Consider the following 24,926-nt stretch of genomic DNA (forward strand, 5'->3'; position numbering starts at 1 on the left):
GTCCACTTTATCCCGTGACCACGCGCCCATTTGGCGACAACTCCACTGCCCCTTTACGCGTTTGAACCTGTCATAACGCGTCAGGCCATGCAAGCGACCTCCATTTCGGGTAATATTGGCCCTGCTAGACCCGTATTGAGGTCTCAGCTCGTCCGTCCACATTCTGTCTGGTACATGCATGACCGGTCATACAGGTTCACTCAGGGGAATGCATACACCTCGATATATCAAACAGCAATTGGGTGGATATAGGTATAAATACAATTCTGGGTCCCCCTGAATCTCTAGCTGAATTTTCCTCTCTTTGTCTCAGTCCTCGTTCCATCCTCATTGCGCATATTTGCAGCTTTATCTCGTTAGAAAAAAAGAAAGAAAAAAAAATCAAATTGCGTCATGCTTTCAAAGAGAAATCCTCCCCAAACTCCCTCCGGGGCTTTTACTCGCTATCGAGCTGCGAAAGCTTCTTTGTCGGCGAGTAAACCGCGTCGCAACTTGAATATCAGGGACAGATCCAGATCAAACTCCAGCAATTCCAAACGTATAGAGATAGAGCCTCGACAGAAGCCGACTTATCCACCAGATGTATCGTAAGTGGTATCATTCTCAATTCCAAGCCCTCTACCCTCCAATGGATACAATGAGAAGAAAAGACACAAGACAGAGACCCTCTTAGAAAAATCTAATAACTAACTTGGATACAGTTCTCCAACCCCATCATCATCCCCAATCGTCCTCCTCCACGTCGGACCCTCAAACCGCCTCTTCGCGGCGCACGAGACAATCCTCAGCGCATCACCATTTTTCGCCGAAAAGTGCGTCACCCAAACCCCCTCCCCTCCCTCTCGCGCAAATCCGCATATCCAAACACCTGGCAAGCACATCGCTCTTCCAGATGAAATTCCCGAGGTCCTATCCTGTGTTTTGGAGTACCTATACAAAGGTGATTACTATCCCCGTCTGCGCCACAATCCGCGACGGAAGGCATGGGAGCTTGAAGGAGATTCGGAGAGAGATGGAGAGAGTGCTGGTGCAACTGTTTGGCATCAGGGACTTGGGGAGACGATATTGAGAGATACGGCTATTTAGTAAGTCATCTATCTCCTATTCCATGACCTTGACATGGAATTCTCTGCATTGATTTGGACATACAATGCTAACATTTGAATAGCTGTGCTGCGGAGAAATTTAACCTCCCATCTCTCCAACGTCTTGCACTTCGCAAACAAGGTCTTCATATCGGTATAACCGTGAACACCATTCTTGCGAGTGCGCGATACGCATATGCGAATACACCGGATACTGAGTCCAAGCTACGAGCGCATTACCTTGCACTCATTATTCGGTGTCGGGGAACGTTTAAGAGAAGTGGGACGATGCAGATGGAGATGGAACGGGGTGGGAAGTTATTCTTTGATCTATTTGTTGCGATGTGTAATCAGATGGTATGTCCATTTCCAACCTTTGCCCATGAAGATCCAGGATTCCTTCTCTTGGTTTGAAAGCATCCTTCGTGGACATCAGTACTAACACCGGTTTTAGGATGAGGACTTTCCCGAGACTTTGTCGGCTTGTAGTTCTGCTGCGACCCAAAGGGAGTGAGCTAAGTATGTCTTTCGCCTGCCATTTCGGTGTGTGAGACTTGTTTCTTTCAACGCCGATTATGGCTTCTCGAGTGTATTGGGCTTGATACTCGTTGGTTCCAAAGTTATATGCTGGCTGTACTTTAATGGCCTTAATGGCTGATCTTCTTCTATACCCATGTACGATTAATGCGATTCTTAAGGTGAAAGGGATTTAATGTGAATTTATTTCTATTGTTTGAGTCTTTTTGTGGTTATTTGCAAAATAACAGACTGGCCAGTGAGAGGATAACGCGAGTTATCATTTTCCTTTTATACAGCCTCATCCTCAGGTCAGGGTGAGTATATCATTATGAGAGGTTGATGTTAGTGTCATAATCTAAGATCGAAGCTGGGGTGGTCAATAATATCAGCTAGCTACCACTGGCAGTTACAAGATACCATAGCTGACACCTCTCCGGTTGAAACAATAGCCTACATAGCATCAGGCTTGTGAGAATGGATCATCCCGGTAATCCAACCTTGAAGCTGCAGAGGGTATATGACACTGGTGTTGCTTAGAACGGCAAAATTGATGTTATCAACTTATGACTTGCTATGAGTTAAGTTAGACCCCTGTTCCAGGGAAAGCAGCATTATTCTTGCTAAGCACTACGATTCCTCGTTCGCGAGCAATGTATCCCTTCATAAGACCCTGTAATCCTGGTGAGCAATCATGAGACATTGATGAGTTGGACTAGACAAACCTTGTAAATGAGGTTGGATAACAAGCACTCCACTTCATCGTTATCAACTCGGGTCCTGGCTTTGGTGTGTGTCCCAATGCGCATCGCCGAGGCAAATTCCGCGACGGGAACTCGGGTTCGTCGGATTGGAGGCTGTCCATCTTTGCCCTCGTCAAAGCCACCAGCGATGAAGACTTTGCGGAAAAGGTTGCGCAACGCAATGTCGCGCCCTCGCTCCAGAGGCAAATAGATACGCCTCTTCACAAATTCTTCTTCGCCAGCGGCCATGGCTGCTTCAAAGCCCGCGAGATCGCCTTTTCGAATGCAATTCGACAGAGGTCGGAAGAAAGCCTCAAGTCGGGGAAATTGGGCCAATAAGCGAGGACTGGGAAGAGTATGCGTTGTAACCAGATGACAAGGAATCAGATATGTGAGGATCAATCTATTTTCGTGTCAGTGTGACCATTCTGGTCGTGATCATCGGGATGAACGTACTCGCAGTTCTTAAGCGCACGTCGATGGCACATCCTCCAAGCAGATGTGAGATGCTTTTCAGCCTATCGAAACTTTGTGAGTTGGGTTCAGTCTACTTCGAGAAATAGTCACCAACCTCAATATAGTTTTCATCTAAGAAGTGAATAACACCAACGTAGTATTCAAACGTAACAATGTGAGATTTGGGGAACGCCTCCAATGGCGGAAGATCATGCGACTGGGCGCTGATTGCGCGGAGAAGGTTCTTAGTGAGGCCAACCGAATTGATCTGAAACGAATTAGAAGACAGAATAATCAAGTTGTGGTTGTATACAAACCTTGAAATAGGTCTTGAATAGAAGGTTGGTCGTGTTATAGATCCCCCACTTGCGGGATTCTTCGATAGGGGCACTGGATTCTTATCAGCAACCAAAGTTCATATGAGCTTCTAAACCAACACTTACCGGTCACTTAAGCATAATGTGAACATGCGATTCATGATTCGAGCAGCTTCCTCCAAATTCGCATTCTTCTCGACATCCGCAGCGATGTCATCTTGGAATCCAAAGCTTGCTGAGCCTTGGGAGACCGCCTCGGCGTCGGCTTTGATCGCGAAGACGCGCAGGAACTTGCCGCTAGTATACAAGCAAGGCAAAGTCCAGGCAGGAAAGGAGGAATAGCCCCTGATCAGCTGATTGGCCATTTTCTTCCAAGCATTGAAGATGGTGACCGCGCTGGCCCCGGGTTGACGGGTCTGGTACATGAGCAACTCGCGCACCGTGTGCCAGTATTCGACAAACACCTCCACCCAAGCCTTTTGTTCATCCTTCGAGAGTCTCAAGATTTTGCGATGGGCGGGGAAGAAAGCTTGTGTAATTTGCTTGGACAAATCATGGGCGTTAAATGATTCGTAGAATGCGCGCAATCGGTATTCCAGGTCATCTGGGGTGAATACGGCTGCCAGTCGCGGGCCAGACCGGTCGACGTAGGCAGTGAGGAAATCGTTCGCCAGAGAAACCATGGTGAAGTTTTCGCTCGATCAGGTAGAAAGGAAATAGCTGGTTGGCGAAAGGAGAGGTCCGGATGTCCCTTAGTCCTTCGATAGTACTACTCCAAGGCGGTATCAACCAACAAAAGGCAGTTAACGTGGGGCGTGGGCGGTGTGGCTGGTGTTCAACTGTGGCGGAAAGAGCAGCCCCCCGTTCCTTCCTCATTTAGACTAGCGTGATCCAAGTCAGATCCACTCGCTTAACCGAAGGGTGATAGCCCTAAGCACATTGCAACACAATTCCAGATTTCCTCTTCCCCGGCACACTAACGACTCAACCACCACAGCGACAATCATAGTATGTACCCCCCCTATATTGATCCCGATCGAACCATTTGCTAACATTCCATTTTCCAGATGGGTGAGTGACCTTTTTTCCATCGATTTTCCCAAAATTCTCCTCGAGGCGGTTACGGCATGTGTGTGTGCGATCGGTCAAATATAATATGCGGAACGACAACTCTCTTCAACAAGGACAAGAAAAGACAAGAATGAGAGGACTCGGCGCAACCAGAAACCCCGTCAGGTTAGGATTCAGTGGTATCGATCAGGGAGGAATTCGCATGTGGCAGTAAATTCAATCTCGAAAAATCGACCCAGACACCAATATCGAATTTTTTTTTTCACGACTACCGATCTGTTCTCCCTTGTCCGTCGGAGTCTGCAACAAATCGCCCACTACATATTATTGCAACCGCTCGAGGAGAAACGCTGAATACAACTCATGTCGCGAGCCATGACTGACGGATTCATTACAGGGCGTCTTAACGAGTACCAGGTCATCGGGCGTCACCTGCCCAGCGAGGCTAACCCCGCCCCCAAGCTGTACCGCATGCGCATCTTTGCGCCCAACACCGTTGTCGCTAAGTCCCGGTTCTGGTACTTCTTGGCTCAGCTCCGCAAGCTCAAGAAGTCCAACGGTGAGATCGTCAGCCTGAACGTTGTATGTGTCGAATGCGCCTCCAGATCAATGATCTCCTGCTGATTATTTGCGTCTAGATTACCGAGAAGCGTCCTCTGAAGGTCAAGAACTTCGGTATCTGGCTCCGCTACGACTCTCGCTCCGGTACCCACAACATGTACAAGGAGTTCCGTGAGATGAGCCGTACCGAGGCCGTCGAGGCTCTGTACCAGGACATGGCTGCCCGTCACCGTGCCCGCTTCGGTTCCATCCACGTACGTTCACCCTACACTTCCATCTGGCGCTTTTTCTAACAATTCTCTACAGATCCTCAAGGTTGTTGAGATCACCGATGCCGAGACCATCCGCCGTCCTTACATCAAGCAGCTCCTCAGCAAGAACCTCAAGTTCCCCCTGCCCCACCGCTCTGCCAATCCCGGCAAGAAGCTGTTTGCCTACTCTCGCCCCTCTACCTTCGCTTAAATGTGATGTTTTTGGTTTTTGGGATGGAGTGCGGATGAATGACTTGGACGTGGCCATAGCATGCATGAAAGATACTGGTCGCGTGGAAACGGCCTGTTTGTACCCAGTAAATGGGAGATGTCTCTATTCCCGTATCGTGGCATCTGAGGTTAAATTTCAAAAAAATTATCGGGTTCACCTGTTCTTATCCGCGTAGGATATGCACGTAGCCGCTTGGAATATAGGGCAGACCAAATTTCTATGCACGAATCTGGTCGGTCGCAACTCAGGAGTAGTGCGAGTCTCGCCTCTCTATCACTCCACCATGTATATGTGGTTTTCTACATAATGCGATTAGAGATAGGAATTTACAGCCGCGATTACCGACTTGAATCATGCCCAGGTAACTTATGAAGTAGGTAGGTATACATGTAAGTGTCAATACTAGTAGACCGCCCAATTGACTGAGGGCCAAGCTTTAGATATTTGGAGCCTTCAGGGGTTTTCTATACTAGTCTTCATGGATTCCATACATGCGTACTCCTATAGGCCTGATTTCAAGCGATTCGGGACACTCGGGGCATGATCATCACTCCGGGGCGCCCCATCTGCCCCATGAAATACATAATCCGTCGGAGTTTTCGTGCTCGAGGCCGAAGCCGAGCGGCCCCAGTTGGTGCCGCCAAAGTCAATCCCAATAGGTCGTAGCTTACTGACACTGAGCACCGTCGGGGGCCTATCTGCATTGACCAAGTAATTATTAATCTTGATGAAAACCGGGGGCCCCTTGGAATCCACCGTACGGTTACGCAAGATGGCGAATATCGTATATCCGTTGCGCTCAGGAACCGCAATTGCGTCATGCGCAGGGAGCCAAGCCTGTCCGCTTTCGAATCCGATTCTTCCCTCTCTAACTCTCCACTTCTTACACATCTCATCTTACCTCGATTGACCGTTTCCCACGTCAATTACTTCCCAAGATGTTCTCTCGCCAGGCTTTCCGCTGTGCGCAGCCTCTCAAGCAGGTTTGTAAAGCCATTCCAAGCTTAAATTCGCCGAAAAAAGAAACTAACATGTCCTTCGTTGCAGAGCCTCCGCAAGTACTCCGCTGAGGCCGCTCCCAAGAAGTCCAACCTCACCCCCATCTACCTTACCGTCGGTCTCGCTGGTCTAGGTGCTGGTGTCTACCGCTACAGCACCTCTGCTGTTGCTGAGCCTAAGGAGCGCGCCAAGGTCTTCAATGGTCAGGACTGGGTTGACCTGAAGGTTTCCGACGTTGAGACCCTGAGCCACAACACCAAGCGTATTCGCTTTGAGTTTGATGACAAGGAGGCCGTTGGTGGTCTTCCAGTTGCCTGTTCGTGCTTCGTTGTTCTCTACTTCATAGGGTCATTGTTTACTGACATCCTGTTATAGCTGCTCTTCTGACCCGCTTCAAGCCCGAGGGCAAGGAGAAGTTTACTCTCCGTCCCTACACTCCTGTCAGCGATGAGGGTAAGTTATTTCTCTTTTATGCCAATGCTTAATCGCGGCTAACACTTTCTAATAGAGCAGCCCGGCTACCTTGAGCTCGTCGTCAAGGCTTACCCCAACGGTCCCATGTCCTCCCACATCACCTCCCTGAAGGAGGGCGAGAAGCTGGCCTTCAAGGGTCCTATCGTCAAGTACGCCTGGGAGCCCAACAAGCACAACCACGTTTGCCTGATCGCCGGTGGTACCGGTATCACCCCGATGTACCAGCTCGCCCGCCAGATCTTCAAGAACCCCGATGACCGCACCAAGGTTACCCTGGTCTTCGGTAACGTCAAGCAGGAGGACATCCTGCTGAAGAAGGAGCTCGATGAGTTGGAGAACACTTACCCCCAGCGCTTCCGCGCTTTCTACGTCCTTGACGAGCCCCCCAAGGAATGGGCCGGCGGCAAGGGTTTCATCTCCAAGGAGCTGCTGAAGACTGTTCTGCCCGAACCTAAGGAGGAGAACATCAAGGTCTTCGTTTGTGGTCCTCCTGGCCTTTACAAGGCTATCTCTGGTACCAAGGTCAGCCCTCAGGACCAGGGTGAGCTCTCTGGTACCTTGAAGGAGCTGGGCTACAGCCAGGAGCAGGTCTTCAAGTTTTAAACGACGTGTAGAATATTAGAACCGGCACAGAATCACATACGGTAGCTGTGTACATTTGATCCATGTATTTCTGGTTTTGAGCGTGTTCTTCGCGTTCGGCAATGCCGCACATTTGTATGCTAGAGTTGAGGTTGAGAACATGTGGTATGTTTTCAATTTTTCTTTTAAATCTTGAACTTTGAAAACAAATCCCAAGTCGAGTGTCAAGTACATTTTTCAAATGCCTACTAGTGGTAACTGCAATGTTGATACCTCTAATCCATATTGAGCTCCAAGGCTGGAATATGAGGTAGTTCTCCTAGTACATATATGTAGCACTGGCAGTTGAGGCACCCGGGAGCATCATGATGACTCGGACCTGGTATTAGGCATTCATACCTACTGGCACCCACCTGGGCAGGTGCGAGGACACCTGCCAGTGAGTACTAATTCCAAGGTTTATGCCAGTGTGCCACCGTGGACCTGCACATCCATGTGGGCAGTGCTAACTTGAGCTCCGAGTTGTGGCCCGGGACCCCTCACCTGGCAGGTGCCCAAGTGGGTATTGTTTGCCCCGGAGATACCCGGACACGTCAACTGGCCAAGTTCAAGTTCCCCGCGGTCCAGTTGACTACGAACATCCGAGACCACCTGGGCATGGTCCATGCCCCCAGTGGATGTATCAGCTCGAGGGAACGTGTTATTTACCTTTCAATAAGTTTGGAACATTTCATTTAAATATCCACGAAAACATCTCTATTAACAGGTACATATATCTGGGTATATAATTTTTGGACTAAAAGAATAAAAATGCGCGTGATCGTTGAAAAATTTACCATGTGGAAATTTTGCTGATGGAGGGGTGCTCAGATATATATTTTTGTGGCCCCAGTGCCGGGACCGACCTGGCACCTTGACCAAAACCTTGGAAGGCGCGGGCATCACCTGGGCAGCGCCCGGGTGAAATAACTTCCATTTGAAGTTGATCACTGCCAGTGATAGTACGTGCGAGTATTTGAATCAACTTGAACTGCACTGATAATATGAACATTGGAAAATATGAGAGATAGACAGGTCAATAATTATTTTTGATACATCCACTAGTCTAATACTCAAATAGTCACTAATTATGCAATAATGTTCCTTAATGGGGGGTTTCGATTCTGTCCCGGGTTACCGCATGGGTAAGGCAACACCAGCCTAATAAGCGTGAAGAAAGCCGGGGCCCTCTAAGCCTAAAGCAGCGAAGGGCTGGTGACCTGGGACCGAACATGCCGGGGCCTCTTGGGGGAGAAAAGTCGTATTCACTTCTCACTGTTTGGGCGCAAACCTATTTAGTGTTCGTCCTTCCCCCCTCTCGGGCTCTCTCCCCTATTCCTTCGGCTTCCCCCCTCTTTCCCCCAACAAAATTTCTTTCCTTTCCGGCATCCTTTCCTCTCGGCATCACCCTCAATATCATCACAATGGCTCCCCAAGATCAAACTGTTGAAGTTAACATCGATGAGTTGCGAAACTCGAAGGACGCGGTAAGTTTTCAAATAAATCTGTCTCTGATGTCTTTTTTCTCTCGCGTTTCAGTTTTTTTTTCGCGCTGGATTCCTTTGTTATTTTTTTCCTGGCCAATTTTTTTCTCTTTTTGTTTGGGCCAGTGCGCCCACTGAGCGCGCTTCCCCCACGCGTCGCATACCAACAACAGCTGCTTGCTCCCCCCATCACGGGCTATCGCTGCGCCCTAAATACAAGGGCTGCTTAGCGATACCCTCATGATGAATTTTCAATATCTTCGGATGGTTTCACTTCTTCAGGTGTATCTGAGCTCAACTGGTCATGACATCATGTCCTGGTCGTGTTGACGCTCAGCCTCACTTCGATGGATCATCCCCAAATTCTCCATGTTGCGTGTTGCCCAATACTAAAACCCACCACACATTCCATGCATCAACTGAACCCGTCTTCCTGGCGTTATATGATACAAATGTGATCCATAACTAACAATCCTGCCAGGTCCTTATGCGACTGATGTCCCTTCAGTCCTACATTGCCGACCTGAGCAAGGCCTACGTCGAGCATGTTAACAGCGTCATCAACGGTGGCCCTGCTACTATTGACATCCCAGCTCTCCCCGCTGGTCTCTCAGTTGCTCACTTTGAACGCGCCGCTAGCCCCGCCAAGTCTGAGGCTGGTGCCCCTAAGAAGCGCAAGCGCGCTCCTGTTGACCCCAATGCGCCCAAGCGTCCTTTGACTCCTTACTTTTTGTACATGGCAAACAACCGTGCCATCATTGCCGGAGAGCTGCCTGGTGGCGCCAAGCCCAAGGACGTTTCTGACGAGGGCACCCGCCGCTGGACTGAGATGCCTGCCGGCCAGAAGGAGGTCAGTAACAAGCACTCCCCAGCCCATATATCAGAAAGACAAATAAAAGAGTGCAATATACTAACATATACCCCAGGTTTGGAAGCTTCTGTACGCCGATAACTACGAGAAGTACAAGCGTGATGTTGAGGCGTACAAGTCCGGCCGCAAGGTCACTGGCGATGATGAGGATGCCGCCGCTACCCAACTCCAGCAAGATTTCGCTGAGGCCGAGGAGAAGTCCGACGAGTCCGAGGCTGAAGAGGAGGCTGAGGCTGAGGAAGAGTCTGCTGAGGAGTCCTCCTCTCCTTCTCCTCCCCCTAAGGAGAAGACTCCCCGTGCTAAGCGTCGCCGTTCCGATTCCAAGGTTGTTCCAGACTCGGCTGCCAAGCAGAGCTCCCCCGTGAAGAAGTCCGTCCGAGGCCGAAAGGCTCCGGAGCCAGTTAAGGAGACACCTGTCTCCGAGAAGAAGGGAAAGAACAAGAAGCGCAAGAGTGAAGTTTAAGAATTGAAGACTTACTCTTTTGTTGCTGGACCTATCTTTATTGTCCATTTTATTTTCTCTGTCTTTTTTATTTTTTATTTTTTCATCGTTGTGGGGGGTTTCTGTCATTGCTCTGTCTCTTTTATGTAGTCTGAAATATTTTTTTTTCCCTCTCAACCCGATAATCTTTATTCCATTTTATTACTTGGATATCTGCCAGTGTGTGGTAGTGTGATAATATTGGGTGTTAAAAAAAAAGTCATAGGGTTAAAAATGTAATAATTTTTTTCTTCTTAGCTTGTTCCTCTATAGTTCGGCAACCTACCAAAGACCAGGGAATTCTAATTGTTTAATCTTATTTCTATTTCTAATTCTAATTCTCATCCCGAGACGAGAACTCTTCGGGGGCTCCACGTTTATAAAAACCATTAGCAAAAAGTCGTGACTAACGCCCGAATAATAGACCCAATCGGCCAACACGGCTCTTTCTTATCAACGTTATCGGAGATTAATGATATGCATCGGCCAACTTGAAATACTACCGCTTTCCCTTTTCCCCCCACATTCTCCCTCCCAACCTCCTGGGGTGAAGTTGATCTAGTGATATATAGGAACTCAAAATTTTGATCTCCTTCTTTTTCCTACATCTTCTATACGCCAAGCCAGAGGTTCGGGTTCCACCTGCGCCATGCAGCTTGTTCCGAAGGAGGTATGTATCACGTTGCCAAGCATCCTTTTGATCCCAGACTGACATCCCTTCAAAGCTGGACAAGCTCACCATCGCGAACCTCGGGTTTTTGGCCCAAAGACGTCTTGCCCGAGGTGTGCGACTTAACCATGCAGAGGCAGTGGTATGTATCATTATACTTCCCCATGGATTAAAAAATCCATCCATATGTGGTGGGAGTCCCCGGACGCTAATTTTTCTAATCTGCAGGCCCTGATCTCATCCGTTCTGCACGAAGTAAATTGACCCCACTTTTTTTTTCTCAACCCCTCCTACCCTTGTCTATATTTCGAATGATAGTACAATCCCGGAACTATGTCACTAATTATGTTCTGGTTGTTGTCTATAGCTTATTCGTGATGGTCACTACTCCGTTGCCGATTTGATGTCCATCGGAAAGACCATGCTCGGCCGTCGACATGTCCTCCCCTCCGTTGTTGCAACTCTCGTCGAACTCCAGGTTGAGGGTACCTTCCCCTCCGGCACATACCTGGTTACTGTGCACCACCCCATCTCCAGTGATGAGGGTGATCTCGAACGTGCCCTATATGGCAGTTTCCTGCCTGTCCCGGCCGCCGCGGCCTTCCCGGACCCAGACCCAGAGGATTTCTTGCCGGAGAAGATGCCCGGTGCAGTTATTCCTGTGAAGAACGCACGTGTGAAGTTGAATGATGGACGTAAACGAATTAAGCTCAAGGTTATGAGCAAGGGAGATCGACCTATTCAAGTATGTATTAATGCGGATACGTTGAATCGAAGACACAACGAAGGAGAAAATGAGACTAATTTCGAACCTTTCGTCCCACATAGGTCGGTTCTCACTACCATTTCATCGAAACAAACCCTCAATTGCACTTTGATCGCATTCAATCGTACGGATTCCGACTGGATATCGCGGCTGGTACCTCGATCCGTTTTGAGCCCGGTGATACTAAGACGGTTACTTTGGTCGAAATCGCCGGAAACAAGGTCATTCGCGGAGGTAACTTTTTGGCGAATGGTCCAGTGGATATGAGCCGTGCCGAGGAGATTGTGTCGAAATTGCAGGTTGCTGGTTTTGCACATGTGCCCGAGCCCATGGCCGATAGTGCTTTGATTACTGGATTCTCGATGGAGCGGGAGGCATACTCTCGCATGTTTGGTCCTACAACTGGTGACCTGGTTCGTCTTGGCTTGACCAACTTGTGGGTGCAGGTTGAGAAGGATATGACTAGCCATGGTGATGAGTGCACCTTTGGTGGTGGTAAGACTGTTCGTGATGGTATGGGTCAAGCATCGGGCCGCTCTGCTTCGGAGTGTGTTGATACTGTTATTACAAATGCGTTGATCATCGACTGGACTGGTATTTTCAAGGCCGATATTGGTATCAAGGATGGTTTGATTGCTGGAATTGGCAAGGCTGGTAACCCGGATGTCATGGATGGTGTGCACCCTGATCTGGTTGTTGGTGCTTCCACCGATGTGATTGCCGGTGAGAACAAGATTGTTACTGCTGGTGGATTCGACACACACATTCACCTGATCTGCCCCCAACAGGTGGATGAGGCTCTGGCTTCGGGTATTACCACTTTCTTGGGTGGTGGTACTGGTCCCAGTACTGGATCGAACGCCACAACCTGCACTCCAGGCCCGAACCACCTTCGTCAGATGATGCAGGCGTGCGACAGCCTGCCAATCAACATTGGTATTACTGGAAAGGGTAACGACTGTGGAAGAATCAGTATTGAGGAGCAGATCAAGGCTGGTGCAGCTGGTCTGAAGCTACACGAGGATTGGGGCTCTACCCCTGCCGCTATTGACAACTGCCTGACCCTCTGTGACGAGTATGATGTGCAGTGCATGATTCACACCGACACATTGAACGAGTCTGGATTCGTTGAGCAGACTGTCGAGGCCTTCAAGGGCCGAACCATCCACACATACCACACTGAAGGAGCCGGTGGTGGTCACGCGCCAGACATTATCTCCGTCGTCGAGCACCCCAATGTCTTGCCCAGTAGCACAAACCCCACCCGTCCTTTCACTCTTAACACTTTGGATGAGCATCTGGACATGTTGATGGTCTGCCATCACTTGTCAAAGAACATCCCCGAGGATGTCGCCTTCGCGGAGAGCCGTATCCGTGCGGAAACCATTGCCGCCGAAGACGTCCTCCACGATCTGGGTGCTATCAGTATGATGTCCTCCGACTCCCAGGCCATGGGCCGCTGTGGTGAGGTCATCCTGCGCACCTGGCACACCGCACACAAGAACAAGATGCAGCGCGGACCCCTTCCTGAAGATGCAGGCACAAACAACGACAACTTCCGCGTGAAGCGTTATATCAGCAAGTACACCATCAACCCTGCCTTGGCACAGGGTATGGCACACTTGATCGGTAGTGTGGAGGTGGGCAAGATCGCCGATCTTGTTCTCTGGAACCCCAGCAACTTCGGTACCAAGCCCGTGCAGATCCTGAAGAGCGGTATGATTGCCGTGGCAGAGATGGGAGACGCCAATGCCTCGATCCCGACCATCGAGCCTATGGTGATGCGTCCCATGTTCGGTGTCCGCGTCCCAAGTACATCGATCATGTTTGTTTCGCAGGCATCTATCGATGAGGGTATCGTTCAGACATACGGTCTGAAGAAGCGTATCGAGGCTGTTAAGAATTGCCGAAGCGTCGGAAAGAAAGACATGAAATTTAATGACACGATGCCCAAGATGAAGGTTGATCCGGAGAGTTATGTGAGTATTCCAGATCCCATCTTACGTCAAGTCAAATCAAGTCAGAGTACTAACCTCAGAATAGACTGTCGAAGCAGACGAGCTACTGTGTGACGCCGAGCCGGCAACAGAGTTACCCTTGACACAAGCGTACTATATCTTCTAGATCTGGACTCATCGGATGAAAGTGTAACATTGTGTTACATTTTATCCAGTTTCGGTCCGATTGACGTTTCCCCCGAGATTATCTCTCCTTCTCATCTCTTCCCCTTCTCTTCCCTTGTCCTTTCTTACCTTGCCTTGTTATCTAGCATTGTCTCGGTTATATACCTCCTTCGAGCGTTTGCTATTATCTATTCCGGGAGTTTGTGTTTGTGTCACCCTGTTTAATTTATGTCCTGTTATGTTATCATAGCGAAGAGTGTTTGTTTTGCATGTAGGTAGCCTAGCCTACCTACAAACGAAAGTGATGACTTGATCTATCAATCTATTCTCTTTTCTACTTATTATCTATTACCAGTACTCTTATTCATCGCATAGTAAAAAGGATGTTGAAGATATTCAGATGGAAAAAATATTGATTCTTGTTCATGTTTTCTAAGAGGGGAAGCAACTCTTGCTCTCCAGGTTCTAACTACCACCATTCGATCCCTCAAACTTGAGAGAACTTGACACACAGAATCTTGACATAAAAAGCCCCTCCTAGATCCTTTGAAAACTCGGTCAACATTTTCACTGCTCCACAGTTCAATATGGAGCCAGGAGATAGATCGCCGATTTTCGGACTCACTGCTCGCGTGCGTCTTCAAGTTCGGCAAACTTGAACTGGACCCACCGGAATTTTCCCGATCATAAAAATCCGAGTCCAGGTGGATTAGCCCACTGCCAGTGGCAGGATTGTGTAGTGGATCATAATGTGCTGTCAGATCTTCGTGGAAAGAAGCATGGAAATTTCTCAGCACTTGGGTAGTAGGTCGTCGGGCTGAGGGTATCCTGTATTAGAGAGACTGATGCGCATCTACTGAATCGACAACTTGAGAATGAACTTGAATGATTGTGGTCATTGTATTGATAGAAATCATAGAACCCGAAAATAAAAAAACAAATTGTCACCACCGGAAAACACAAGCCGCCGTCTTGGGATATCAAACATAGATCATAAAAGTAAAAAGAAGAAGAGATGAAAATGTAATACAGTCAGGCTTGGATGCCTTCCAAGGTTCAATGTGGACTATCGATACTCAGACCCAGCCTCACAGGTCCTTGTCTTTCTCCGAATGCTTAGCACCAGTCGACATGAGCGTGCGGTCCTGGTATGCCGAGTAAGGACTATCCGAGGTAGCAAGGTATGCGGCAATACGCCCGCGCAGACGTGCCATTACTCTGCGTCGCCCATCACCATATCGCAGATTTCTGTCCGAAGATCGTGTTCTTTCCGGGGAAAAGTCCGAGTGGAGAGCGGCATCTGCGTCTACCGGGGTAGAAACAAGGAATGACTCTGAGATTGGGAGGGTCATAGCATCGGTCTTTTGACTTTCGAGGAGAGAGGAAGTGACGGCGGGTTCTGGTCGTGGGGAACAGGTGCCATCGCCACCGAAACTTGGTTTGAGGTTGTCCTGAGAAGTGAGACTATCTTTTGATTCTTCAGTCGGGAAGGAAGAAGGAAGGGAGCCAATCTGTAGTTCTGGGTCGGCATTTTCTTGGAGATAGCGGTGGGCTTTTCGAATCTCCTTGCGGTTCTTCCGGACTTGATCCGGAATTGTACTTGGAGGTAGGGGCTCGGGTTGTGACGTTGTATTCGGGTTGGGAACAGATTCCCCAGAGACGCTGCTGGCTTCACTGGTTTGCGTTGATAGGTCGTCATCATATCGCGGACGTTTCCTCAGATGACGGTCATCTTCATATTGGGAGTCAAGCTTCTCGCGCATGACGGAGTCGTGAAGGAACTTATCCCCAGAACAGAGATGGCCGAATAGACTTTGGATAGAGATCGCTTCAGACCACGAGGACGGGTCCACTGTGCAGGGGTGGATATCCTTGGGTCTGAGCGTTGCGACAAGCTCGCACAATTCGGAGTAGGAGGAGTGACGGGAGTATGGGAAGCGCTGATAGACTTAGCAGGATGGACTTTATGGTCGGATAGGAAACTCACGATGCTATTCGGCAAGCCGGACTTGACTGTTTCTTCTTTAGCCTCAGAATGCCCCTGGCTGATCTTGGTAACTAGGTTCTGCAGAGGAATCTGTTCATCCTGAACACCGTATTGACGGAGGGAAAGTGTCTTCTTTCTCGATTTGAAAGCTTCAGCTAGTGCAGTTCGGGTTTGAGCCAAAGCCTCCGGGTCGGGGATATGTTTGGCGCACAATTTCTCCAGATTTGCGAGAGCCGATTCATCCGGGAGCTCCAGCTCATGTACTTGGTACAGGTCTCCTGCACCTCCACCAGCACCGACCTCGGGAATCTCCGTACCATCAAGGGTGCGATTGACAATGGGGGTGATGTAGACGGTGTCTGGGCTCCGAGCAGCCTTGCATGAGACACCTGGTTCACAACTATGGATTCTGCTTGACTCATCCGCACTCAAACAGCCTGTCACATAGTGATTCCCCAATTGAAAGCCACAGAGGGCAGGGAAATCGTTTGTACCTCTATCGGAAGAACTATTTCCTAGTGATCGATAAAGACCCATCTGGTATTGGTCCAGATGCACCTATGTAGATCATATCGTCATTAGCGCGTGCCCAGCTTGGTGATATTGAAGTATAACATACTTTTGAATTGAGCGCAGCTGAGAGGGCGAGCCACACTTCTTCGTAACCAAAGGTCCATGATCGAAAGTAAAAAGTTGTATCAGGTGGATATTTCTCAACTTTTTCAAGTAATTCTGCCACACCTTGAGCCTTTGTAGGGAACTCTCGAAGAGGATCGGATGAGCCGGCAAAGGTTGTATCGAGGTAGATCTTGTCCAGTCGCCTCCGACCCAGAGTGTAGGGGATGAGGATTGGGTGACGGGCTAGCGCATTGATCCACCATTTCTCAGCTGTCGAATGTTAATTGTGATAGATCCAAATTGAAGATTTAACTGACCTCGGATATCTCCTGTATAGAGAATGGATTTCCCATCTCCTTCAATAAGGAACATGACTGCTCCCGTGCAGTGGTTGGCATCGAAGAGAGTGATTCTGACATGTTTTTTCGGGGTCAATTCAATATCGGTGGGTGTGTTCAACGGAATTGGGCGCTGACGGAAGATTTAGTTACTTTTTCCCCTTTGTTATAATCCATGTATAGATCAAATATTGACTAACCAGAATTTTGGCAAGATGCTTGTAAGATAATTGTCGTGACTCGAGAATTCCTTTCTGAAAGTTCATGCGATGGGGATATTTTTCAATTTTCATCAAAAGCTTCATCAAGATCAGTAAGTCTTGGCTCAAAGAGGAAATTAGAAAAACACCTACTTCTCGAGTTGCAGGGGAGCAGTAGATGAAAGGCGACCGAAATGACTCGAGACCTTGCAAATGATCACTGTGGACATGGCTTAAGAAACAGGCCAGGGGTGCTCGGTCATCGCTCTTCCGGAAGTAATCGACTATAAATGGATATTAGAACATCACTTTGACAAGTTTGGGTGAGATGAACAATAGAGTCTCACTTTGAATTTCCGGAAATTCTATAATCAATTAGTGATGAGTAGAAGTTTCATGACTTAAAGGGGAATTACCTGAAACAATGCCATCAAAGGTCGACATTGGGGGGATGAAGTCACAGAGTTGTGCCCAGGTGGATTGTAGTGGAAGTGGAAGAATGTGGAGAGGGAACCAGTTGTTCGTGCAGCGACAACTCATATTACAACACATCACCGTGACACCCCATCTTTTACTTCCTCTCTACTCTTCTTCTTTTTTTCTTCTTCTTCTCTTCATCTTCTCTTTAATTCTGTCCACTTTACTTTCTTTACTTCTCTCCAACAGGTCAAGATCATTCATTTTCATCAAAGAAACCCTTCGTGCATTGTTTACTTTAGTGCTTCTACATTCCCCACTGCGGGAGTCTCACATCTCTCTCTCCCTCCTGCTCTCTCGGCGGCTGAAGCGCCTTCCCCAGCGCTTTCAAGCAATTCTATTCTCCTCTACTCTTCATTTTCTCTCAATCCCACGTTCCTCCGAATATCATCTGTTTGACCTCATCATCGCTCCATCTCTCATCATGCGGAAACCTTCTATCGCCCAACTCGTGTATAACAGCACGTTCCCTCAGCCGCGCCAGAATGATCCGGGATCATTTGCAGCCCATGTCACCCGAAATTTGGTGCCCGAAGTGCGACTAGAGACCAACAGATTTTATGGCCCTCTTGATTGCATTGAAGCCCAGTATCCGGGATTAGACTATTCATCTGCTCCCCATCGCATGCGACTGGGCCGATTCCACTGGCACAAGAGGCTCTTCCGGACCTTTGATGCGTTAGGATTGACCCGAGAGGAAATCCTAGATTTGTGCTGCTGGGAAGGTACCAAATCAGCGCGGACGCGACACGAACTTGAAGAAGACATTATAGTGCGGGACACTACTGGCGATTCGATCCAATTAGCAGCACCTACCCCTCTCCCCTCGGTAACGGTGCACGATGACTTCTGCGGGCCAGAAGAAGAGCAAGATCAATCCATGGAGACGGGTAGTGACGGCACCGTGCGAGCGAGTGATACTCGCAGTTCAAGTGTCATGTCTGATTACCCACCCAATCAATACGACGAGGACTACAGTGACGAAGAGATGGAAAGCTGCGGGGTGGCATTGAACCATCGCCTCCTGGCTGCCATGGCTGCACGCGACCAAGGGGCTGATGTACCCCTTGATGAAGACTATGAACAATGGCTAAAGGAAGCCGGGGAACGCGGAGGATACGGCGACATGGTCAATGCGATTCGATCCAATGCACCCTTGGGTTTCATCCCAGCAGTACCGACATCTGCCCTACGACACGAACAAACAGGCTTTGACGAGGGTCCCCTTGCAACCACACTTTCTGCAGAAGCATTCCTCTACACGACCTCTAACTTGTTCGCCTCAAGCCCGGTCATCTCTCAAACCAACAACACTTCCGGCACGGCACGCTGAGCGACCTACTTAGTGTTTTATCTCTGCTTATGCAAAGACTTGTTACGCTTCTTTCTAAGTTCTCAAAAACATCTCCTTCTACGAACGATATGATCGTGGTTGCATACTCAGGCGTTTCTTCCAGTTACATTTCTTATACTTCCGACCATTTACGAACCATTCAGCCCTCTGATGCGGACTGGCTCCAATTCTCAGTGTTGAAATCTCCATGCCGTTTCCATTTATATCTGTCCTGAATTCTACCTCGGGCACCAGATCAAGCGTTGTACTCGAAGTACACATTGGTCAAATGCGGCAGCCTCGGGCCATGGCTTACGATATTCTCTGTGCGACCTAATACCCTCAGCTCTTTTTTTATATGATTAAATTTTGCTTATCTCAATTAAATCTCGTATTGAATACCATTCTAAGACTTTCAATGTGTTCTTTAACACCTAACTATTTGTACTTCTAGTGTGTACGGAGTACGGAGTAGCGGGAGTGGAGATCCATGGACCCGCCGATAAGCACTCGATTGAATTCCCGCATCTTTCATATCTTAGGCGTATCGCTTTAGAACTGCAAGGTACTTAGGTTTCACCAACACGGAGAGGTTGCTGGTCTTGGACCGTTTCAAATTTCATTGGGTGCGCCATTTTTGGCCTTGCGCTAAACGGCTCAACCATGATCAAGGCGATCTTCTACAGCAAATTCGACACCCAGGAAGGTAAGAGACCAATTGAGGGGTTTGAAACATTCGTACTGACTATTGTCTATTCAAGGTCCCAAGGTCGTTCACCAGGTCCCTGATGGGGCAATTGTCCCTTCATCTACCGCGCCCGCGCAGCCCCTGTTCCTGACATTCTCCGACATCTCGTTCTTCGTTATCCCTCGCCAGGAGCTCTGCGGCAACCTGCTCCAGGTCTGTACCAATGGCTACCGCATTCTGGGATATCCAATCTGCATGAAATCGGTCCGCTATGATCGGAACGAGTTCATCTTCAATTTTTGTCTCGTACTGTCCGAGGAGGATGATTTCAGCACATACAAAAGCGTGGTGCGGAAGCTGGCCGACCTGATGCATGCCCTGGAGGAACAGAGCGGATTTTTGTCGCGTGATTTCTCCAAGAGTGGCGAAGGGAAGGTGCATAGTCTTTGTGAGATGTTGATGGAGGATCTGAATAACTACTGCGAGTGCATGATTCCTATCGGTATGTGGTTTCGTCTTGCATTCAATCGAGGGCTCTAGCACTAACAATTGGACACGGCAGACGAGCTCAACACATTGAACATAAAGCTATTTCCCATTTACCCATCCCCACCTGCTGTTAAGGCCTGGTATGTCCCGCTTTTCACGGTGCGATATCAAGCTTTCATGGACGAGAACTGGGATCTGACCATGCAACGAGTATGTGCCCCAATCGCAAAGACAAGAAATGTCCCAGCTAAACCAATTCCCTCCCAGATTGTCCCTCACATCAACGGCGTCAACAGTGTGCGCATTATCTCTACTTTAGCAGATACTGACTTCTCCCTAACCTGTCGCGCAATCCGCCATCTCCTCTACTACGGCTGCGTCTTCCTCCTAGACATCTTCTCCTTCTCCGCAATCTACGCCCCAACGGCCCAGTTCAGTCCCACGATCGCCTCAGACGAAGCAATGCAACTCGAATGTGCCCGCTACGTCAATACTCGCTTCGCACCTCATAACCCCATGGCACCACCCTCCGCCATTCCACCCGTGACAGCTGCGCTCGCCGCGACAAGCAGTAGCAGCACAGCAACCATAACCATACCCGGTGGACCGAACGTTGGATCCCTATCCAGCCCACTCACAGACCCGGCACCCAGTCTCTCCCGCGATGATTCTCGCTTCGATGCAGAGGAAATCTGGCCCCTGCTAGGCGACGAGGAAAACCACGGTATAATGGGTATGAACGGTTCATCGAATACTGCCGAACCAACAGATCCTACATTACCACAGGGACCTGCAGTTGTTGATGGAGTGGGTATCGTGGAGCTATATGCAGGTCTGAAACAGGGTCAAAGCGTGAAGCAGTGGTACTCTGCCCATAGTCGAGAACTAGCGAATATCGATATCCGACGATTTATTACATTCGGTGTGATTAAGGGCTTCTTATACAGAGTGCGTAAGTATGCCTGTGCAACCGGACAACCGGGTCCAGGACCTGGTCATCGGAATTCCTCGCTTGTGCCTAGTGCAAATAGCAATGGAAATGGGAACGGGGTATCTACGTCTGGAACCGCGACAGCTAATACACCTGCACATCTATCAACGGGTCCTTCATCCCGCGCTACAACGGGGCATAATAGTCCATATGCGACCTCGACTACGGGCGAGGAGGCACCTATTTCTTCAATCGGGAGACAAGGACAGGAGAATGGGCATGAACGCACAGCGAGCTTTCATAGTGGAAGTCGAAGTGGGAATTTAGGTCTTGGAGGGAATGCGCCATTAACGGGGTTATTTGAGGATGAAGATGATAGGATTGATGAACGGCTATTTAGTCGCTATCTTGATGGGACACATTGTTTTGATCAGATATGCACAGAGTTGGAGATTAGTGAGCGTGAGTTGACGACGAGGTTGAAGAGGTATCCCGGGGAGGTGTTGATTCTTCATCGGTGATGTGGTGTCGGTGGCTGGATATATCCATGGAATGCTTCCGAGCCCCAACCTTGCGTAGTGGGGTTATTTCACTCATGTTTAAGATGCTCATTCTAGATACCCTTTACTAGTAAATGCTAGTGGAATTGTTTTTGTCCATTTTTATCTTATAAGCACCAAGGTTATGATCGTAGGTAGTATATTCATACAACTTGGAACTTGGAATCAGCGTGATAACTTGAATTTTCTGTTTATTGAATATTGATACAATATATTTCAAGGCTGAGTACGAGAATCCAGTCTGAAACCTTCAAGGTTTATTTGAATATTCTACAAAAAAGAAACCAGACAAGAATATGAGGTACTTCAGGTCATACGACTGAGTACCCAAGACAAAAAATAAGACCCAAGGAACCCTCCAAACGCCGTGCCAGCCCATCATTCCAGTCATAATATCATGCGGCCAAAAGAAACAAAAAGGGTATGGATCCCCAGGAAAACACAGAAAAGTGAGTAAAAAGAGCCAGAAGTAGAAAAGAGAAGACTACTCTTCATCCCAATTCTCCAGCTCAGCCTTCTCATACTCGGCCATAGCCGTAGGATCAAAGATCGTCTCACTCGCAGAAGGAATGGTAGTCTTGATATCATCAAAGATAGGAAGGAAAGCATCGTTCCATCGCTTACGACGGTCCATGACCGTCTTCGCCGCATCACCAACCGCCGGTCGTGAAACACCAGTTGCAACATGACTACCACCACCAGCACCACCGGGACGGTGCTTAGCCTGCGAGCCCTTCTTGCTCTTACCCATTGTTCGAGTACGCTTCAGGTAAGCCTGCTGGACCTGAGTGTCGAGATCATCCTGGATAGTAGTGAACTCGAGGAGAGCCATGTGTTCCTGGGCGATGCCGAGTATGCGAGCTTTGCGCGCGTTGTTGGTAACGATCTGTTTCTTCAGTTCACCTTGCAGAAGACGAAGACGCTCGGCTACCTCGTCATCGTAATGAGCATCATAGTCAGGGTTATCCTCGGGGCCCAGGAAGCCGATGTAGCGAAGTTCTGCCTTAGCGCGTTCGTCCAGCTGGGCGTGATCGAGTTTTGCAACCGAGGTCTTGAATTCGTTGGGATTGGCGTCGCGGAAAGCGGTCGCTGGAGGGAGAGACTTGTTCTCTGGTTTTGTATCTGACTCGGTACTCGGTTGATCGATCTCCATTGCATCACCGCCTCCGATAGCTGTGGGTGCAGATGACTCGCCGGTGGTTGGGTTTGCAGAGTCGTCGGGGAGGGCGCGGTGCTCGTATCGTAGAAGAGAACATAGACGACTGAGCAACGGTCCGATAGAAACATCGTTGGACTCGAGTTTGTCATCGGTCAATTGATCGATGTTGCTACGGCCTTGGTTCAATGGGAGTTGGTCCTTGTTGTCTTGCGTTTGGTCGTAGGGTAGTCCGTCTTCCTCTGCCCAAACCTGACGATACGGCTTTTTCCCACGACGGGGAATGATGAAAGGTGTCGCGCGATCTCCCTGAAGGCAGATCAGCAAAATTACAATATTTTAGGCACACGAGAGATCAAAACTGAGGCGCTTACCCTTTCTCGTAACCAGGCAATGTCCTCTTCCATTAGAGGTCGAATGTATGGGTCAATGTAAGCCTGGAAGGTATTCGCGCTGACTTGATTCGCAGGCTTTGCATTGCTAAAGTCCTTGTCCGGCGCAATGCCGGCCATCATATGGGCGAGGTCACTCTTTGGGAAGTGAGCCACGCTGTAGATTTCCTTCTTCTCATCGTCTGTTGTCTCCGGGAAAATGTCTCGAATGTGGTAGATTGTCGGGTCATCGAACTTCAGCGGGTTGTTACCGAAAACTTGGATCTGTGGCACAGCTGGTTGGGGCTCAGGCTGGTGAGAGGAATCGCTTGAGTCCGATTCGGGGGACTCAGGCGCTGCAGTGCCATCGTTCTCGGCAGTGGGGCCGCTCGGGGACAACATGGAGGGAGGGGACAGTGAGGAGCTTCCATCCGACGCGGCGTTTTTGGAATGCTTGGAAACTGGAGATGCAGCTGGAATTGGGTAAGTTTTCAATACTGAGTGGAGGAGATTTGAACAAGGAGAAATGGCAAGTGGAGTAGGGGACAGAAATGGAAGTGGGAGTGGAGGCGCCGACATGAAAAACATTGGGAGCCCTGGAAGAGGAGCCTGATTGACTTACCACCTTCAATTTTTGTTTCTGCACCATCTTGACGGCTGATTTCATGAGCTCCATGACTTAATGGTCGCTCTTCTTTGACGCTTCCACGATCCTTCCGTTTCTTGAGCTTTCCTTTGTGGATCACATCGTCATCGTCCTCCGTTTCCCGCTTCAACTTTGCACGATCTGCAACTTCGCGACTAAGATCTTGATCTTCGATTACTTCCTTCCGTTTGTGTGACATCTCCCGCATCCCTGCATTGAACATCTCGCCTCGGGTGTCTGCCATGTCACTAAGGTTGTTGAGATGCTCCACGAGAGCTTCTAAGGTCTTCGAATCGGGAATATTTGGACCATCGACTAGGCCAAGAAGCTCCGTATATTGGCTATTTGCCAACTCGATGACTTTGGTCACATCGTTTTCGAGGTAGCTGGGAAGCGGAGGGATCACTACGGGTGCACCTCCCGCGTTGGATGGAGTAGTATTGCGACTACGCGACTGGCGGGCATCGCGGCCTTTACCCTTGCTTTTATATGCAGATGGCATTCTCACAGGTTGAAGCCCAAGGCTCTTCTCGGTGAAATGAAGGGGACTTGGTCAACGAGCGAGGGTGTTGGTTTGGGAGGTAATTGAGGGATTATTTAAGAGGTTGAGCAACAGCACATACTGCCAGGGTGGCTGATGAGGTCATATATAGCCTATTTTGGGCAGTTAATGTAATATTGCCACAAGTCTGATGATTTGGATGTTTAGTCCTTGGGATCACTTTGAAGCTGTCCAGCGTCAGACGCGATGAAATGAAGGCGGTGTGTGAAGCGGTGAATGTGAGGAGTCGAGCTTGGCGGAGATGAATTTTGCCAGTTTATAAGGCGGTCAGCACAACCTCACCCCATGACTTTCGAGCCCTACATCTGCTTCGAGTTGATTGTTCAAACTTGCAGATTCTCACAAGTGCAGTATATAGTCTCATTTTCATGTTATCTGCTTTAATGCTGGAATATTATGACAAATTTGATATGTGCCAAAACAATCTGGCATATTTGTCCAATATGTTATATCTTTCTTTACCTTTTGCAAACGGCATGCCTGCATATGTGAATCAACCATCTACTGTTTGATAAGCGGGGAAATCCCAGGTTTTAGTATATAATTTCAACTATTTTATTTTAGTCTGTTTTGATTCTACTGATTTTGGCCTCCATGGTGAGCCCTGTGCCGCGTGGCTATGCGTCTAGAATTTCTGTGCCGGTCTCGATTTGCCTTCGCATTCCAGTGTTGATTTAACCGTTTCCGTTTCAGAATCAGCCATGGCATGGATATTTTGGCCTGGTTTCGTCGACCATCTATCAATATATGAAACTGAAAATCTTTAAATAAAATATCAGATTCAGACTGCCATATTGTGATTTGAAAATGATTTTTTCTTTGGCACACCTTTGAACATATCAATGCTTG

The 24,926-nt window shown here is 48.7% G+C and overlaps 11 protein-coding genes across 11 annotated transcripts; 7 read left to right on the plus strand and 4 right to left on the minus strand.

The window, feature by feature from the left end:
* Positions 1-393: 393 nt before the first annotated feature.
* Positions 394-1,599, plus strand: N7483_010109 (uncharacterized protein; the record flags this gene model as incomplete). Its single annotated transcript, XM_057093536.1, has 4 exons — positions 394-587; positions 702-1,085; positions 1,169-1,442; positions 1,540-1,599. The coding sequence occupies 4 exons, from the start codon at positions 394-396 to the stop codon at positions 1,597-1,599; spliced, it is 912 nt and encodes a 303-aa protein (XP_056939507.1).
* A 588-nt stretch (positions 1,600-2,187) lies between these two features.
* On the minus strand, positions 2,188-3,812 carry csn12 (the record flags this gene model as incomplete). The annotated part of the gene is made up of 6 exons (XM_057093537.1): positions 2,188-2,274; positions 2,327-2,747; positions 2,801-2,862; positions 2,916-3,068; positions 3,118-3,190; positions 3,244-3,812. Coding segments are annotated over 6 exons (1,365 nt in total), but the record flags the coding sequence as incomplete, so codon positions are not given.
* A 751-nt stretch (positions 3,813-4,563) lies between these two features.
* N7483_010111 (60S ribosomal protein eL20) lies at positions 4,564-5,211 on the plus strand (the record flags this gene model as incomplete). Its single annotated transcript, XM_057093538.1, has 3 exons — positions 4,564-4,770; positions 4,827-5,003; positions 5,056-5,211. The coding sequence occupies 3 exons, from the start codon at positions 4,564-4,566 to the stop codon at positions 5,209-5,211; spliced, it is 540 nt and encodes a 179-aa protein (XP_056939509.1).
* Positions 5,212-5,733: 522 nt separating this feature from the next.
* Positions 5,734-6,123, minus strand: N7483_010112 (uncharacterized protein; the record flags this gene model as incomplete). Its single annotated transcript, XM_057093539.1, has 1 exon — positions 5,734-6,123. The coding sequence occupies one exon, from the start codon at positions 6,121-6,123 to the stop codon at positions 5,734-5,736; it is 390 nt and encodes a 129-aa protein (XP_056939510.1).
* A 47-nt stretch (positions 6,124-6,170) lies between these two features.
* Positions 6,171-7,308, plus strand: N7483_010113 (cytochrome b5 reductase family protein; the record flags this gene model as incomplete). Its single annotated transcript, XM_057093540.1, has 4 exons — positions 6,171-6,215; positions 6,280-6,547; positions 6,607-6,684; positions 6,740-7,308. The coding sequence occupies 4 exons, from the start codon at positions 6,171-6,173 to the stop codon at positions 7,306-7,308; spliced, it is 960 nt and encodes a 319-aa protein (XP_056939511.1).
* A 1,442-nt stretch (positions 7,309-8,750) lies between these two features.
* On the plus strand, positions 8,751-10,144 carry N7483_010114 (uncharacterized protein; the record flags this gene model as incomplete). Its single annotated transcript, XM_057093541.1, has 3 exons — positions 8,751-8,813; positions 9,292-9,660; positions 9,737-10,144. 3 exons carry the CDS (start codon positions 8,751-8,753, stop codon positions 10,142-10,144), a joined length of 840 nt encoding a protein of 279 aa, XP_056939512.1.
* Positions 10,145-10,811: 667 nt separating this feature from the next.
* Positions 10,812-13,722, plus strand: N7483_010115 (urease Ure; the record flags this gene model as incomplete). The annotated part of the gene is made up of 5 exons (XM_057093542.1): positions 10,812-10,832; positions 10,888-10,974; positions 11,200-11,577; positions 11,661-13,577; positions 13,642-13,722. The coding sequence occupies 5 exons, from the start codon at positions 10,812-10,814 to the stop codon at positions 13,720-13,722; spliced, it is 2,484 nt and encodes an 827-aa protein (XP_056939513.1).
* A 1,087-nt stretch (positions 13,723-14,809) lies between these two features.
* N7483_010116 (uncharacterized protein) lies at positions 14,810-17,308 on the minus strand (the record flags this gene model as incomplete). The annotated part of the gene is made up of 8 exons (XM_057093543.1): positions 14,810-15,661; positions 15,709-16,266; positions 16,328-16,596; positions 16,644-16,797; positions 16,865-16,963; positions 17,018-17,148; positions 17,212-17,229; positions 17,281-17,308. The coding sequence occupies 8 exons, from the start codon at positions 17,306-17,308 to the stop codon at positions 14,810-14,812; spliced, it is 2,109 nt and encodes a 702-aa protein (XP_056939514.1).
* Positions 17,309-17,765: 457 nt separating this feature from the next.
* N7483_010117 (uncharacterized protein) lies at positions 17,766-18,674 on the plus strand (the record flags this gene model as incomplete). The annotated part of the gene is made up of 1 exon (XM_057093544.1): positions 17,766-18,674. One exon carries the CDS (start codon positions 17,766-17,768, stop codon positions 18,672-18,674), a length of 909 nt encoding a protein of 302 aa, XP_056939515.1.
* Positions 18,675-19,337: 663 nt separating this feature from the next.
* N7483_010118 (nitrogen permease regulating protein NPR2) lies at positions 19,338-21,303 on the plus strand (the record flags this gene model as incomplete). The annotated part of the gene is made up of 4 exons (XM_057093545.1): positions 19,338-19,380; positions 19,436-19,864; positions 19,925-20,061; positions 20,119-21,303. 4 exons carry the CDS (start codon positions 19,338-19,340, stop codon positions 21,301-21,303), a joined length of 1,794 nt encoding a protein of 597 aa, XP_056939516.1.
* A 523-nt stretch (positions 21,304-21,826) lies between these two features.
* On the minus strand, positions 21,827-24,017 carry N7483_010119 (histone acetyltransferase NGG1; the record flags this gene model as incomplete). Its single annotated transcript, XM_057093546.1, has 3 exons — positions 21,827-22,807; positions 22,873-23,342; positions 23,492-24,017. The coding sequence occupies 3 exons, from the start codon at positions 24,015-24,017 to the stop codon at positions 21,827-21,829; spliced, it is 1,977 nt and encodes a 658-aa protein (XP_056939517.1).
* Between the last annotated feature and the right edge of the window lie 909 nt (positions 24,018-24,926).

This window comes from Penicillium malachiteum, assembly GCF_028827825.1.
Source record: "Penicillium malachiteum strain IBT 17515 chromosome Unknown utg000005l:1.0-9002435.0:326005.0-9005861.0, whole genome shotgun sequence".
Taxonomy (NCBI): domain Eukaryota; kingdom Fungi; phylum Ascomycota; class Eurotiomycetes; order Eurotiales; family Aspergillaceae; genus Penicillium; species Penicillium malachiteum.